Source organism: Dipodomys merriami, unplaced genomic scaffold (genome assembly GCF_024711535.1).
Source record: "Dipodomys merriami isolate MVZ:Mamm:240054 unplaced genomic scaffold, mDipMer1.0.p SCAF_2, whole genome shotgun sequence".
NCBI classification, from domain to species: Eukaryota; Metazoa; Chordata; class Mammalia; order Rodentia; family Heteromyidae; genus Dipodomys; species Dipodomys merriami.
The window spans coordinates 87,994,961-88,011,802 of record NW_027203381.1 but is presented as its reverse complement, the minus strand read 5'-3'; the positions used below and the strand labels follow the sequence as shown (position 1 = coordinate 88,011,802).

Here is a 16,842-nt window from a genome sequence, read left to right as displayed (position 1 = left end):
AAACCAAAAGTTCACTTAGGATCCTTCTAAGTATTAATAGTCTTTGATTTGTGTGTAATGAGAAGTACAACAATAGATTTCTTTGTTCATTTTATTTGTTTTATTTTGTGCTGTTACTGGGACTTGAACTTAGAGCCTAAATCTTTTGCTTCATCTGCTTATCCTTGGCCAGCATTCTGCTACTGGAGCCATGCCTCTTTCGTGCTATGTTTTGCAGATTATTTGGAGATGATTTCGAAGACTTTTCTGCATGGGCTAGCTTCAAACTGCAATCCTTCACACCTTAGTCTCCTAAGTAGCTAGGATTATAGGTGTGATATTGTCAAAACAGAATAGAACCATTTGTGGTCTATTCATTTGTAATGAACCCATACTATTTTTATTTTCAAGACACTGCTTTTACATGGAAACATCATCACCTCTCTTAGAATGGCACCTGCTTATCTACCCAGAAGTCTTGCTATACTTTCTTTGGCAGAAAATGAAATTCGGGACTTAAATGAGGTAAAATTTGAAGATACTTTATACGACCCAGGAAAGTGGAGAGTCTAAGAGATACAGAGGACTGGTTTGTGAGCTCATTTTATACTTTGAGCATCTTAGAAGAAAATGCCATCATGATAAAACTACTTGACCTTAGAATGCTCACTGTTTTGTTTTGTTTTTTTTCCCCTACTTTCCTTTATTTTGTGTGGGCTAATATTGGTACCTAAACTCAGGGTCTGGGCATTGTCCTTTAGCTTTTTTACTCAGGGCTAGTGCTCTACCACTTGAGCTGCAGCTCTACTCTGGCTTTTTGGTGGTTAATTAGAGATAAGAGTCTCATAGACTTTCCTGCCTGGGCTGGCTTTGAACCACAATCCTTAGATCTCAACTTTCATAATAGCTAAGATTACAGGCATGAGCCAATGTCACCCAGCTCTTTTCTTTTGTCTTTTTTTTTTTTTTTTTTTTTTTTGCCAGTCCTGGGGCTTGAACTCAGGGCCTGGGCACTGTCTGTAGCTTCTTTTGCTCAGAGCTATAGCATTCTACCACTTGAGCCGCAACACCACTTCCAGCCTTTTCTGTTTATGTGGTATTGAGGAATTAGACCCCAGTCTTCATGCATGCTAGGCAAGCATTCTACCACTAAGCCACATTCCCAGCCCTCCTACTTTCTTAATGTGGGTCACTCATTAAAGCTTGGTTTCATTTGTAGTGCTGTAATTAGCCTCCCTTGGAAGATGATTGTTGGTAAAGGTTAATAAGGCATATTTTCCACCTTACCCTAGTTGCTCTTTATTTTCAAAGTAGTATTCTCTTTGCTGGGAAATAGTGCTGTTACTTTATAAGGACTCTTTGTGCAGCAATGAAAAATGGGCTGTATTGTTGAAATTTTAGAAGTCAGAGGCTAATAGGAGAGTAGTACTTACTGCTTTCCAGAATAAGAGGGAAATTGTTACATTCTCAAACGATGCCAAAGGGTGTGTAATCAGTTGAAGCACATTCACAGTGAATAGTCTTATTTTGTTCATCAAAGACATTCTTTGTTCCAGATCTCTTATTTGGCATCCCTTACTGAATTGGAACAGTTGTCAATTATGAACAATCCTTGCGTGATGGCAACACCTTCCATTCCAGGGTTTGACTACCGGCCATATATCGTCAGCTGGTGTTTAAACCTCAGAGTCCTTGATGGATATGTGATTTCTCAGAAGGAAAGGTAAATACTTCTTTGGTATCATATTAATTATGAAAGTTAACAAAAAGATCATTTTTAGCTTAATTACATATTAACTACAGATTAATAAATCGAATATTTCTTACAAGCTGTGGTTAGAAATTAAGATAATGGTGCTGGGCAGGTGGCTCAGTGGTAGAGTGCTTGCCTTGCATGCATGAGGCCCTGGGTTCGATTCCTCAACACCACATAAGCCGAAAAAGCTGGAAGTGGCACTGTGGCTCAAGTGGTAGAATGCTAGCCTTGAGCTGAAGAGCTGAGGGACAGCGCCCAGGCCTATAACTGACAAAAAAAAGAAATGAAGATAATGCATATAGTAGCATATAGAAAATGATACACTGGTCTATGTGCTGGTCATTTGGGACTGTTTCCCCTTTCTTAAAAAAGGACAAGGTATGAATATCAGCTATAGAGGTTGGAGCCTTTGGATCTAACTTAATACTCATAACAATTTACTTTCTAAAAGTTCTTTTGTTAACTCTGTTAGGAATTTAGAACACTTTTGCATAGATACTAGGTTATGTATATTTTATAGAATCTCAGATTAATCTCATAAAATCTTATAATTTTTACTTATTTGTTGTGCCCAGAACTAATGTTCTGGGCTCTTCTTTCTTTCTTTCTTTCTTTTTTTGTCAGTCATGGGACTTGAACTCTGGATTTGGGTACTGTCCCTAAGCTCTACCACTTTGAGCCACAGTGCCACTTCCGGTTTTCTGGTGGTTAATTGGAGATAAGAGTGTCCTTGACACTCTTATAGTTAGGACTATAGGCATGAACCAGCAGTGCCCAGCTGAAAGGTTTTTTGTTGTTGTTGTTGGTTATCATGGGGCTTGAACTCAGGGCCTGGGTGGCGTTCCTGAGCTTTTCTGCTCAAGACTAGTAGTATTCTACCACTTTGAGCCACAGTGTCACTTCCACCTATAACTTTTTATATATGAAAAAGAAATCTTAGCTGGACTTGAGTGGCTCAAGCCTGTAATCCTAGCTACTGAAAGCCACCCTGGGTAGGAAAGTCTGTGAGACTCTTATCTCCAATTAACCACCAGAAAACCAGAGTGGAGCTGTGGCTCAAGTGGTAGAGTGCTAGCCTTGAGCTGAAGAGCTGAGGGACAGCGCCCAGGCCCAGAGTTGGCCCATGGGACCAACAAAAGAAAAAGAAATATTAGTATCTTAGACCTAATTGCTCTTATAATGATGCATTTGGGAAATTGTACAAAATACCTAAGCAAAGAATTCAAGGCAGTTGGGTACCAGTGGCTCACTTCTGTAATCCTAGCTAATCAAGAGGCTGAGATGAGAGGATCACAGCCAGCCTGAAGAAGGAAAGTCTGTGAGACCTTTATCTCCACTAAACTACCCAAAAAGCCAGAGTGGAGTGGTGGCTAAAGTGGTAGAGCTCTATTCTTGGGCAAAAAAAGCTCAGAGACAGCACCAGGCCCTGAATTCAAGACTCTTAAGTGCATGTGCTAGTACTGGCACACACATACAAAATCATTTTTCTAAGTCTTTTGATATATTCTGAAAATTGGTAGGTGGATATGGAGATATGATGAGATTAAGGTTTGATTTGTACCGGGGCTTGAGCTTAGGCCATTGCAATCTTCCTTAGCTTTTCCACTCAAAGTTAGTGCTCTACTACTTCAGCCACACTTCCACTTCTGGCTTTTTGATGGTTAAATGGAGATAAGAGTCTCTTAGATTTATCTGCCTGAGCTGGCTTTGAACCTAATCCTCACATGTCAGCCTACTACTAAGTAGCTAGGATTGCAGGTTTGAGTTACTAGCACCTGGAAAGTTTGATGTTTTGGAGGACTACCTTGTGGATTCTCTTGGCTACTATGAAATTCCCATGGTCTTGCTATTACTGACTATTAATGATCACTACATATAATTACTAGTTCATCATTGATTCTGAAATGATGAATTTTATTTGAATTTTTTAGTTTTTGCACTGTGCAGCTTTGAACTCTGTACTTTGTTTTTTTTTTTGTTTTTTTGGTTTTTTTCGGGTCCGGTCATGGGGCCTGAACTCTGGGCCTGGGCGCTGTCCCTCAGCTCTTCAGCTCAAGGCTAGTGCTCTACCACTTGAGCCACAGCACCACTTCCAGCTTTTTTCTTTTTGCTTATGTGGTGCTGAGGAATCGAACCCAGGGCCTTGAGCATGCAAGGCAAGTGCTCTACCACTGAGCCACCTTCCCAGCCCTCTGTACTTTGTTTCTAAGCAAGCACTCTTATACATTAAGCCATGTCCCCAGCTCTTTTTGCACTCTGTGTGTGTGTGTGTGTGTGTGTGTGTGTGTGTGTGGTGTATGTGTATGTGTGTGTTTACTAGACTGGTCCTGGGGCTTAAACTCAGGGCCCAAGCACTGTCACTAGACATTTTTGCTTAAGGGTAGCACTCTACCACTTGAGACACAGCTCCATTTCCATCTTGTTGGTGGTTAATTGGAGATGAGATTCCCACAGACTTTCCTGCTGGACTGTCTTTGAACTGTGGTCCTCTGATCTCAGTCCCCTGATAGCTAGGATTATAGGAGTGGGCCCTCAGTACCAGCCTTGATTTTTTTTTTTTTTTTTTTGTCAGTCGTGGGGCTTGAACTCTGGGCCTGGGTGCTTTGTCCCTCAGCTCTTCAGCTGAAGGCTAGTGCTCTACCACTTGAGCTACAGCGCCACTTCCAGTTTTCTGCATGGTTTATTGGAGATAAGAGTCTCATGGACTTTCCTGCCTGGCCTGGCTTTGACCTGTGATCCTCAGATCTCAGCATCCTGAGTAGCTAGGATTAAAGGCATGAGCTACCAGCACCTGGCATCCTTGATTTGTTTTTAAAATAGATTCTCAAGTTTATGCCCAGGTAAGCCTGGACTATGATTCTTCTATTAATGCTTTCTGCATACTGAGCATTTTGTTGGTTTAGTTGGGGGTCTTGCAAACTTTCTGCCTGGCCTTCAACCTCAGTTTTCCCAATCTCTGTCTACTGAGTAGCTAGGATTACAGGCGTGAGCTACTGTGCCTGGTGTATTTTTTTTTTAATGTCATTATGAAGTAGTGCCTTTAAATGTGGTTAATATATTTGGACTTTTCAGTTTGACAGAGTTAATGAGGGAACATTCGTTGTTGCTTTGAAAATAATTGTAAAAAATCTAGAAACAGTAGTGTCAACCTGTGGAAACATATCTAAGTGTGGGGAAAAAATGTACAAATCATTATCTCTATATCTATGAAAAACAGCCAGTGGTTTTTACAAAGGTAAATAAGGAAGGAAAATCACTGTTGCTTAGCAGTGTTTTTGGACCTTCCCAGTACCATCATCCTTTCTTTATTTCCCTCAATTCCAGTTTGAAAGCTGAGTGGCTCTATAGTCAAGGGAAAGGGCGAGCCTATCGGCCTGGCCAGCACATTCAGCTTGTCCAATATCTCGCTACAGTTTGTCCTCTTACTTCTACATTGGGCCTGCAAACTGCAGAAGATGCCAAACTAGAGAAGATTCTGAGTAAACAGAGGTAAGCCCATCTACTTTTGTCAGGTAATGAATTCACAGGTAAAAATACCCTTCAGTCCTTCATATGATGATAGTAGGTCAGTGCGTTGGTCCATGTTTCAGGGTAGTTAGGCTTGTCATTTCAGCAGTCCTGTAGGAATGCTGTGCTACACAGTGCAGCTCACCCACAGGAACTGTATTGCTAATCACTTTTTGAGTAGAAGGAGCCAAATAATGTGGCTTGGGGCAATGGGATATGTGGTGCGTGTGTGTGTGCGCGCACACATGCATGTGGAATCCTGGGACTTGAACTCAGGGCTGAGCCTCTTTTAACTCAAGTCTAGTGCTCTAGCACTTGAGCCACAGCTCTACTAATGGCTTTTTGGAAGTTTTTGGAAATCAGAGATGCAGACTTTTTGCCCAGGCTGGCTTTGACCAAATCCTCAGTGCCTAGTAAACAATGGGATTTTTTTTTTTGCCTTTCCATTTTTTTTTTTTTTTTTGTCGGTCGTGGGGCTTGAACTCTGGGCCTGGGCGCTGTCCCTTAGCTCTTCAGCTCAAGGCGAGTACTCTACCACTTGAGCTACAGCGCCACTTCCGGTTTTCTGGTGGTTTTATTGGAGATAGGAGTCTCACGGTCTCTCCTGCCCGGGCTGGCTTTGAACCGTGATCCTCAGATCTCAGCCTCCTGAGTAGCTAGGATTACAGGCGTGAGCCACCAGCGCCCGGCTCCATTTTTATTAGCAAATATTAGTTGTACACAGAGATGTCACTGGGGAGTTTTCATATTTGCATAAAAGTGTAGGCCAGTCAAACTCATCCCCTTCATCACCCGGTCACTTCTTGTACCACTGTCAACTGATTTCAGTTCTATTTTCTGCTTTATTCACACCCCTATGACCTCTCCCTTCGTCCTTTCCTCTCCCTGACTCCCACTTTCAAACAGATCTGTTTTACATTCCTATCCTTCATTATTTTAAAGGGCTAGATTTTTCCTTTTTCTTTAAAAATATTTAAAATTGTTAGTATAAAGGTGAGGGGTTACAGTTACGTAAGTCAGGTAAAGAGTACATTTCTTCTGGAACAATGTCACCCTTTCCCTTGCTTTCTCTCAATTTTTCCCTCCCATTTCCACCCAGTGTAACAATGGGATTTTTTAAATACTTTTTTTTATAGTCTAAATACTGTACAGACGGGTTACAGTTACTTGAGCAAGGTAATGAGTAAATTTCCTATCAAGCATTGTTGCCTCCTCCTTTGTTTTTCCCCTACTATCCCTTCCCTCCTACCTCCTCAACTACACTTCCTCCCCCTCCCCCAACAGTGGGATTTTTTTTCAGCCCTGGGGCTTGAACTCAGGGCCTGGACTTTGTTCCTGAGTTCTTTTGCTCAGGCAGGGCTAACACTCTAGCACTTTGAGCTACTGTATCACTTATGGTTTTCTGGTGGTTAATTGCAGATAAGAGTCTCACAGACTTTCCTGCCCTGGCTGTCTTTGAACTGTGATCCTTAGAGCTCAACCTCCTGAGTAGCTAGGATTACAGGTGTGAGCCACAAGTACTTGGCTAACAATGGAACTTTTGTTGTTGTTGTTGCTCCTGGGGCATGAACTCTGGGCCTGGGTGCTTTCTCTGAGCTCTTCAGCTCAAGGCTAGTGCCACTTCCAGCTTTTTCGGCTTATGTGGTGCTGAGGAATCAAACCCAGGGCCTCATGCATGCAAGGCAAGCACTCATCACTGAGCCACCGTCCCAACCCTTAACAATGGATTTTTTTTGTTTTTTGGTCGTGAGGCTTGAACTCTGGGCCTGAGCTCTGTCCCTACACTCTTCAACTCAAGGTGAGCGCTCTACCACTTGAGCCACTGTGCCACTTCCAACAATGGAATTTTTTTTTTTTTTTTTTTTGGGGTCCAGGCATGGGGCCTGAACTCTGGGCCTGGGCGCTGTTCCTCAGCTCTTCAGCTCAAGGCTAGCGTTCTACCACTTGAGCCACAGCGCCACTTCCGGCTTTTTCTTTTTGCTTATGTGGTGCTGAGGAATCGAACCCAGGGCCTTAGGCATGCAAGGCAAGCGCTCTACCACTGAGCCACCTTCCCAGCACCACAACAATGGAATTTTTTATGAAATGTTTTTGTCAAGGACTCAGATGACAGCTCAGTGGGAGACCACTTGTCATAGCATGTGTAAAGATTTGTTTTGATTCTGTGTCTCAAAAGAAAAATAAATATTTGGCTTTTTAATGTAGGTACAGCATATGGGCTTTAAAATACTAATACTAAAAAACATCTAGAAATACTTAGTAGTTTTTTTAAAAAAAATTTATCCAGGAACAGGGTTTGAACTCAGAGCCGTGCTTGCTCAGCTGATACTCTACCACTTGAGTACATCTCCATCTTTAGTCGTCAGCTACCAGAGCCTGCCTTTAAATGTTTGTATATATGCAGATGTGTGCATGTGATAGTGTCTATCCATGTAATTTAAAAATAAATTTTAACCTTTTTTTTTTGTCGATTATGTTGAACTCTGGGCTTGAGCACTGTCCCTGAGCTCTCCAGCTCAAGGCAGGTGCTCTACCACTTGAGCCACAGCACCACTTCTGGTTTTCTGGTGGTTAATTGTAGATAAGAGTCTCACAGACTTTCTTGCCCGGGCTGGCTTTGAACCTCAATCCTCACATCTCAGCCTCCTAAGTAGCTAGGATTATTTGCCTGAGCCACTGGTACCCAGCAATTTTCATCATTCTTTCCTCAGTACTTTCAAATGAGACTATGTAATTTGCCAGTGACTGAAGTTACCTATGAATGAACTTGTAAATATCAGAGTTTAATGATTTTTTTTTTTTTTAGGTTTCACCAGAGACAGTTGATGAACCAAAGCCAAAATGAAGAGTTTGCTCCTATTGAAATAAGAGCACCCCTGTCACCTGAGCATTCAAGCCCTGTTCAAGATTGCCAGATAGCCCAGGAAAATGGTGAGAAATTAATTATCTGTGATTATTTTTCTTAAATTATTTGATTTACTAGATATCACAGCACATATGTATCTTTTAGTTGACTTTGTTATTAAAGAGGTGATATACATAGCAGTTACAACTACATGAGTCAGGCAATGCGTACATTTCCCTCACACTCTCTTCTGATTCCTCCCTCTCGTCTCTAACCATGAGCTGTGTAATTCACTTTTATTGATGTCCAGTGAGCTCCACTGCTGCAATTTAGCCTTTTCCCCTCTCGCTCCACCCTCCTGAAGATACATACATGTATCTACCATACATAAGGTAAAGAAGACAGAAACATCAAAAACTAAAATTTGAATCAGGCGCTGGTGGCTCATGCCTGTTATCCTAGCTACTGAGGAGGCTGAGATCTGAGGATCGCTGTCAGAAGCCAGCCTGAGCAGAAAAGTCCCTGTGAAGACTTTTATCTCCAACTTTTATCTCAAAATCCTTAAGAGGCATTATGGCTTAGGTGCCAGCCTTGAGCACAAAGAGGCTCAGGGACAGTGCCTTGGCCCTGAGTTCAAGCCCCACAACTGACCAAAACAAACAAAAACCCCCAAACCACCTAAAAATTAAGTTTGTTTCAGTATGTACATTATTTTGTATAAATGTGAAGAGAAACTTAGGCATTACATCTTTGTGATTCTCCTCTAAGGCTATCTTCTTTTGGTCTTCCAGTATGTGATTGTCTAGAATCTTGTAAAATTTGTCATATCCCAGTGATTTTTAGATACAATTTCCACATATCAGAGAGAACATGTGCCATTAGTCTCTCTGATCTTAACTTATCAGACTTAACATGATTTGTTCCACTTCTGACCTTTTCCCTGCAAATGACATTATTTTATTCTTTCTGATGACTGTGTAAAATTCCATTGTGTATAGGAAGCACATCTGGACTCTTTCCATATGTTAGCTATTGTGAATAGTGCAGTAATGAACATGGATGTGCAGGTGTCTTTATCATATCATACCCAGGATGTTCAGGATAAATGCCCAGGAGTTGTATGGCTGGGTCATAGGGAAGCTCTGTTTAGGGTTTTTTTTGTTTTGTTTTGTTTTTGGGTCCAGTCGTGGGGCCTGAACTCTGGGCCTGGGCACTGTCCCTCAGCTCTTCAGCTCAAGGCTAGCATTCTACCGCTTGAGCCACAGCGCCACTTCTGGCTTTTTCTGCTTATGTGGTGCTGAGGAATTGAACCCAGGGCCTCATGCTTGCAAGGCAAGCACTCTACCACTGAGCCACCTTCCCAGCCCCTCTGTTTAGTTTTTTTTAAGAACCCCAATGCTACTGTCCAGAGTGGTTGTACTAGTTTACATTCCCATTCCCACAAACAGTGCAGTAGGGCTCCTTTGTCCTCACATTTCTGCCATCATTTGTTGCTGTTCAAATTCACAACATTGGACAGTCTTACTGGGGTGAGATGGAGTCTCAGAGTTGTTTTGTAACATTTCCTTTGTGGCCAGGGATTATGAGCATTTCCTCATGTGTTTCTTTACCATTCTTACCTCTTCAGAGAAGTCTCTTTTTAGCTCAGTTGCCTATTTAGTGATTCGTTTATTATGTTTGGGAGGGATTAGTTTCTTGAACTCCTTGTATATACTGGATATTAGGCCTTTGATATATTGTTGATAAAGTTCTTTTCCCGGTTGGTTGGCTGTCTTTCTAGTTTGGTCACTATGTCCTTAGCTGTGAAGAAACCTTTGATTTTGATGTAATTCTACTTGCCAAGTCTCCTATCTGTTGTGTCCCCTGAGGCTCTATTCAAGAAGTTTCTGCCTATACCTACAGGTTCTAATGTTTCTCCTACTGTTTCTTGTAGTAGTTTCAAAGTTTCAGGTCTGACATTGAGGTCTTTGATTTGCTTTAAATTGATATTAGCATAACACATCTTTTTGAAGTACTTATAAAGTACTTTTCATGGCTGGGGCACCAATGATTCATGCCTATAATTCTAGCTACTCAGGAGGTTAAAATCTGAGTATCATGGTTCAAAGCCAGCCCTAACCGAAAAGTCTGTGAGACTCTTATCTTCACCAGAAAACTGGAAGTGGCACAGTGGCTCCAAGTGGTAGAGTGCTAGCCTTCAGCAAAAGAGCTCAGGGATAGTTCCTGTGTCCTGAGTTCAAGCCCATGATCGACAAAAATAAAATAAAAGTATTTTTCATTAGTTTAAATGATCATTTGAATATTTTATTTTATTTTTTTAAATTTAATTTTATTTTATTTGTGAACATACTGTACAGAGGAGTTACAATTACATGGGCAGGATAATGCGTACATTTCTTTTTTTTTTTTTTTGGGTCTGGTTGTGGGGCCTGAACTCTGGGCCTGGGCGCTGTCCCTCAGCTCTTCAGCTCAAGGTAGCGCTCTACCACTTGAGCCACAGCGCCACTTCCGGCTTTTTTTTTTTTCTTTTTTGCTTATGTGGTGCTGAGGAATCGAACTCAGGGCCTCATGCATGCAAGGCAAGCGCTCTACCACTGAGCCACCTTCCCAGCCCTAATGCGTACATTTCTTACCAAGCATTGCAGCCTCCTCCTTTGTTTACCCTTCACATTGAATATTTTATTTTTATGTATACATGTTTGATATTTTATATGTATATGCACATAATTTTGTATATATAGGTATATGTGTATATAACTCTATATATGTTTAATTATATATTATATATTATAGAATTATATTTCTAGTTTTTAAAAATCCTTCTAAAAATATATATATATATTTTTTTTATGTGGGTCGTAGGGCTTGAACTCTGGACCTGAGCACTGTCCCTTAGCTCTTCAGCTCAAGGCTGAGCCACAGTGCCACTTCCGCTTTTCTGAGTGGTTTATTGGAAATAAGAGTCTCAAGCCTTTCCTGCCCCGGCTGGCATTGAACTGCGATCCTCAGATCTCAGCCTCCTGAGTAGCTAGGAGATTACAGGCGTTAGCCACCAGTGCCCAGCTTTTTTGTTTTGTTTTGTTTTGTTTTGTGCCAGTTCTGGAGCTTGAACTAAGGACCTGGGCTCTGAGCTTGTTTTTCCCCCTGAAAGCTAGTGCATTACCACTTGAGCCACAGCTCTACTTTCTTAGCAGTTAATTGGAGATAGGAATCTTACAGACTTTCCTGCCTAGACTGGCTTCAAACCAAGATCCTCCTCAGTATCAGGGATTACAGTTGTGCGTTACCAGTGCCCAGCTGAGAATTCATTTCCTTAAAAATGTTTGGTTTGAACATAAAAGTATGATTGTTTGGAGAAGGGTAACTAGTAGGAAGGAGGATGGGAAAAATAGAGTGGAGGGTGAATATGTTTGAAATCATTGTGTGCATATATGAAAAAGTCACTATGAAACCCATATAAAAATTTATTAGGAGGATGGAGAGAATGTAGTTGAGAGGTGGGAAGAAAGGGATGGTAGGGGAAAAACCAAGGAGGAGGCAACAATGCGGGATAAGAAACGTACTCATAGCCGGGTGCTGGTGGCTCACGCCTGTAATCCTAGCTACTCAGGAGGCTGAGATCTGAGGATTGCGGTTCAAAGCCAGCCCGGGCAGGAGAGACCATGAGACTCCTATCTCAAATAAACCACCAGAAAACCGGAAGTGGTGCTGTAGCTCAAGTGGTAGAGCGCTCGCCTTGAGCTGAAGAGCTGAGGGACAGCGCCCAGGCCCAGAGTTCAAGCCCCACGACCGACAAAAAAAAGAAACGTACTCATTACCTTGCTCATCTAACTAACCCCTCTGAACAGTATTTTCACAATAAAATACTTATAAAAAAAATAATAGGGTGATTTTATGATCAAGATATGTGTGTGAATGTCTGGAAATATCACAATGAAACCCATTACTGTAATTAATATGTTAATTAAAAAATGCTTGGTTTGGTGTTTTAGGCATCTTAGAGGAAATCATTGAATGTATTTGTGTGTGTGTGTTTGTATGTGTTTGTGTGTATTTTAGTCTACTTTAGGGATTAGATTACTTTAAAAAGGATATAGCTAAAAAAAAGATTTAAATATTTAGTGATTCAAATAATATTCTGTTGATTCTTCTAGAACCTGTCATCCAAGTCAACTCTTGGGTTGGATTAAGCAGTAACGATGATCAGTTACATGCTGTTCTGAATAACTTTCCAGCCTCTGCAAATACTACAAGATATTCTCGAAATGACCTTCACCTAGAAGATATACAGACGGATGAGGACAAGTTAAACTGTAGTCTTCTTTCTTCAGAGTCTACTTTCATGCCAGTTGCATCAGGACTGTCTCCAGTGTCACCCACCGTGGAACTGAGGCTACAGGGCATTAACTTGAGCCTGGAAGATGATGGTGTTACAGAAGAATCTATGAAAGGGCTAGAAAATCAGGACATGAATAAGGAAGAGTTAAAGACTTTATGGGGTACAAATGAGAGTTCTGTTCAAATTTTGAAAAGTAAGGTCTGTACAGAAGTCAGTGAGAAAGCTGGGCTAATACCTTGCCACGAGGCAATGATAGTCAGTGCAGTCTTGAAGGATGTTAACCATAGTCTTACATCTCTTCCTGAACCAGCTAGTCACAGTGTGTTGCATGCAGAACCACTTGGTGATGAAACGATGTCTCAGATAACTTTAGGGGAACTTCCCTGCAGAATTTTAACCAAAGCGTCTGTTGCTTTGGGACAAGACAGCATTGCCCTTCAGAAATTGAATGAAGCAGCTACCAAACTTCAGGCCTGTTGGCGAGGGTTTTATGCCAGGAACTACAACCCTCAAGCCAAAGAGGTGCGTTATGAAATCCGACTGCGCAGAATGCAGGAGCACATTGTCTGCTTAACTGATGAAGTACGCAGGTGAGTCAAAACCCTGTTGTGTGCTGTTTTGTTGGATTGGGGGTACCAGGTTATTATGTTGTTTCATAACACTGTGCTGCTCTGTCACACCTTATGTTCACACCTTATGACCACCATTGGTTTACTTGTTTTTCTCCTACAATATTCAGGAAATATCTCGAGGACACAGATTATCATATGCATCTCCATTTCCCTCGCACAGCAATTGGTACATAGATGAAGTATCACAAAAATGTTGAATGAATGTGAGCTATATAATCATCTATAATTTTATTTTATTTTATTATTTATTTTTTTTGCCGGTCATGGGGCCTAAACTCTGGGCCTGGGACGTCCCTCACTCTTTAGCTCAAGGCTAGCGCTCTACCCCTTGAGCCATCTGGCTTTTTCTGTTTATGTGGTGCTGAGGAATCGAACCCAGGGCCTCATGCATACAAGGCAAGCACTCTACCACTGAGTCACCTCCCCAGCCCCATCATCTTAATTTTAAACAGAGAAAGGTACAGATGATATAGAAAAACTAGAGCCAGGTGCTGGTGGCTCACGCCTGTAATCCTAGCTACTCAGGAGGCTGAGATCTGCAGATCACAGCTCAAAGCCAGCCTGGGCAGGAAAGTCCATGAGACTCTTACCTCCCATAAACCTCTAGAAAACTGGAAGTGGCACTGTGGCTCAAGCAGTAGAGTGCTTGCCTTGAGCTGAAGAGCTGAGGGACAGCGCCCAAGCCCAGATTTCAAGCCCCATGACCGACCAAAAAAAAAAAAAAAAAAGAAAACTAGAAAAGCAGAAAATCCAAGATGTGGAAGTCTTCCTAGAACCTAGAAGGTCACATGAAAATTACAGTGCAAAGCAGAGATCTAAAAGGGGCTGACATTCTTTTTTTTTTTTTGTCGGTCGTGGGGCTTGAACTGGGCCTGGGCGCTGTCCCTCAGCTCTTCAGCTCAAGGCGAGCGCTCTACCACTTGAGCTACAGCGCCACTTCCGGTTTTCTGGTGGTTTTATTGGAGAGTCTCACGGTCTCTCCTGCCCTGGCTGGCTTTGAACCGCGATCCTCAGATCTCAGCCTCCTGAGTAGCTAGGATTATAGGCGTGAGCCACCAGCGCCCGGCTGGGGCTGACATTCTGAAATTGCAGTAGAAATTATTCTTTAATTCCATGTTCACATGGCTTACCAAATGCTAATCTAGGAAACTTAGGATTTCACCAGACTTATAACTAGCCGTAGTAATATTATCAAATGGATGAGGAGAAAAACAGCAAAAGAACTAAGGGACAGACAGGTGGTAGGAAAACTAAGAAAGTAGACGTTCAGTTCCAACAGCTGAAGTGTTTCAGGAAGGGGGAGAGGTGCCAGAGGAAGGACAGAGAATTAGAATGTTTTTTTTTAATTTAATTTAATTTTATTTGTGAACATACTGTACAGAGGAGTTACAATTACATGGGCAGGATAATGCGTACATTTCTTACCAAGCATTGCACCCTCCTCCTTTGGTTTACCCTTTACATCCCTTCCCAGCCTCCCCCCACCCCCCCAATCCCAATCCTTCTCCTTCTCCCCCCCCCCCCCCCCCACTGACGTTGTAAAGCTCGTTTTGGACATGACAACTTGTACTTCTCATTGTTGCAACAGGTCCACCTGTATCCTTAAACAACTGGTTTTTCCCCATCTCCTCCACAAGTTATACTGACATCAAATATAGTGAAAGCAGGGGTTATACTGTGGGGGAGGGACATAGAATGTAGGTTATTTGTGACTATTGGTCTACAAAATGACCTTCTGGTTTCATGATTTGCTAAGGGGACTTAAAGAACTCAGGAAGACTGTTTTGTTCCTGGCTGCAGTTTATGACACCAAAACATAATGATTTAAAATAATAAAGAGATAAAATGGCACCTAGGACAGAGTCCAGAGAGACGATTTATAAGTTATTTTCTTCAAATTGAGTTATACATACAGCTTAATTTCTCACAGCTGTGATATGTGACTGCATAAACTCTGGCAAGAGTGTCCCTATCCAGAGTTTTTATTATAGGTCAGTCATACGAACCTTGAATTACTCAGACCTGACCTGATTTACTGAGATGGCCTGCACCTTCTGTACTCTCTGTGTATTTGGCTAGGAAGTTGAAGATGGGTGCAGAGGCAGTTAATATTTACTTATTTTTATCATTGGCAACACTTTGTAGAACGAGTATCTGAATTTCAGTCATCTCTCATTTGGCTGCTTCTTTTGAGTTGCAGTTTAAAAACTAGATTCTAGACGTCAAAGAGCCATGACTCAAGTGGTAGAGTAAATGTTTGGCCAGCAGAAGATCCTGAGTTCAAACCTCAGTACCGCCAAAAGAAAATCCCAAAACAAAACAAACCCTTAAGGTTTCAGGTTAGGTATTCTAAAAGTGGAAATAATGTTATTAGATTTTATTTTATTTTTTATTTTTTTATTTTTTTGGTGCTGGTCTTGGTTCTTGAACTCAGGGCCTAGGCAGTGTCTCTGAGTGAGCTTTCTTACTTAAGGTTAGCACTCCACCACAGCTCCACTTTTGGCTTTTTTCTTTTTGGTGGTTAATTGGAGATAAGAGTCTCATGGACTTTCCTTCCAGGGCTGGATTCAAACCATGATCCTCAAATCTCAGCCTCGTGAGTAGTTAGGATCACAGGGGTGAGCCACTGGCACTCAGCTTGTTAATAGATTTTTTCTTCGGTCGTGAAAGCTGAACTTTGAGCCTGGGCGCTGTCCCTCAGCTCTTCAGCTCAAGGCTAGTGCTCTACCACTTGAGCCACAGGGCTACTTCCGGCTTTTTTCTGCTTATGTGGTGCTAAGGAATCGAACCCAGGGCCTCATGCATTCGAGGCAAGCACTTTACCAACTTCTCAGCCCTTGTTAATAGATTATTAAGTTCTTTATAATGCATATGTTTACCAGTTGTAACAGGAAATTCAAATCAAAGCAACCTTCCTTATATAAATGAATTATTTTGCATCATTGCAGACTAAGAAAGGAAAGAGATGAAGAACGTGTTAAAAAGTTTGTACAAGAAGAGGCTGTGAGATTCCTTTGGAACCAGGTAAATCACTCATTATTTCCCTAGTATATGTGAACAAAGAAAAGTTACTTTCCTCAAAAGTGAGTGTCAAGATAACTTTCCAGTAGATAAAAAAAGTTTCACAAAGCTAAACTTTTTATCCAGTTTAAAGTTTTGCATAGCTATTTATCTGAAATATTTGAATGAAAACTGACTAAGGTAGTATTTATGTGCATATCCTAAAAAATGCACACAAATGCATGTGCACACTTGAGAAATCAGGTTAAACGATGTGATAGCATACTTTAGAGGTAGTTTAGGCAGTTGGTTTTATTAGTACTTCTTTCTTTTGTGCCAGTCTTGGGGCTTGAACTCAGGGTCTGCGCCCTGTCCCTGAGCTTTTTTGCTTAAGGCTAGTGCTCTACTATTTTGAGTGCCTGGCTCAAATATTTCTCAATAATAATTTCTTGGAAATATATATATATATATATATATTATATATATAAAATATAAATATATATATTTTTTGTTGGTTGTGGGGTTTGAACTCTGACCTGGGCACTGTCTCTGAGGTCTTCAGCTCAAGGCAAGTGGTCTACCATTTGAGCTATGGCACCACTTCCGGTTTTCTGGTGGTTAATTGGAGATAAGAGTCTCATGGACTTTCCTGCCCAGGTTGGCTCTGAACCATGTTCCTCAGGTCTCAGCCTCCTGAGTAGCTAGAATTACAGGTGTGAACCCACCAGCGCCCGGCTCTTGGGAATATTTTTTTTTTTTTGGTCCAGTCGTGAGGCCTGAACTG

General features: G+C 41.5%; 1 protein-coding gene across 4 annotated transcripts in view; it reads left to right on the top strand.

Moving 5' to 3' along the window:
- Positions 1-16,842, top strand: part of Cep97 (centrosomal protein 97) — a 31,096-nt gene that overhangs the window by 7,842 nt on the left and 6,412 nt on the right. For all 4 annotated transcript variants that reach the window (XM_070030345.1, XM_070030346.1, XM_070030344.1 and 1 more), the window contains 6 exons: positions 391-504; positions 1,536-1,702; positions 5,060-5,224; positions 8,049-8,173; positions 12,242-13,016; positions 16,007-16,082. In XM_070030345.1, coding sequence (XP_069886446.1) covers positions 391-504; positions 1,536-1,702; positions 5,060-5,224; positions 8,049-8,173; positions 12,242-13,016; positions 16,007-16,082 — 1,422 coding nt within the window. The remainder of the gene's footprint in view (positions 1-390; positions 505-1,535; positions 1,703-5,059; positions 5,225-8,048; positions 8,174-12,241; positions 13,017-16,006; positions 16,083-16,842) is intronic.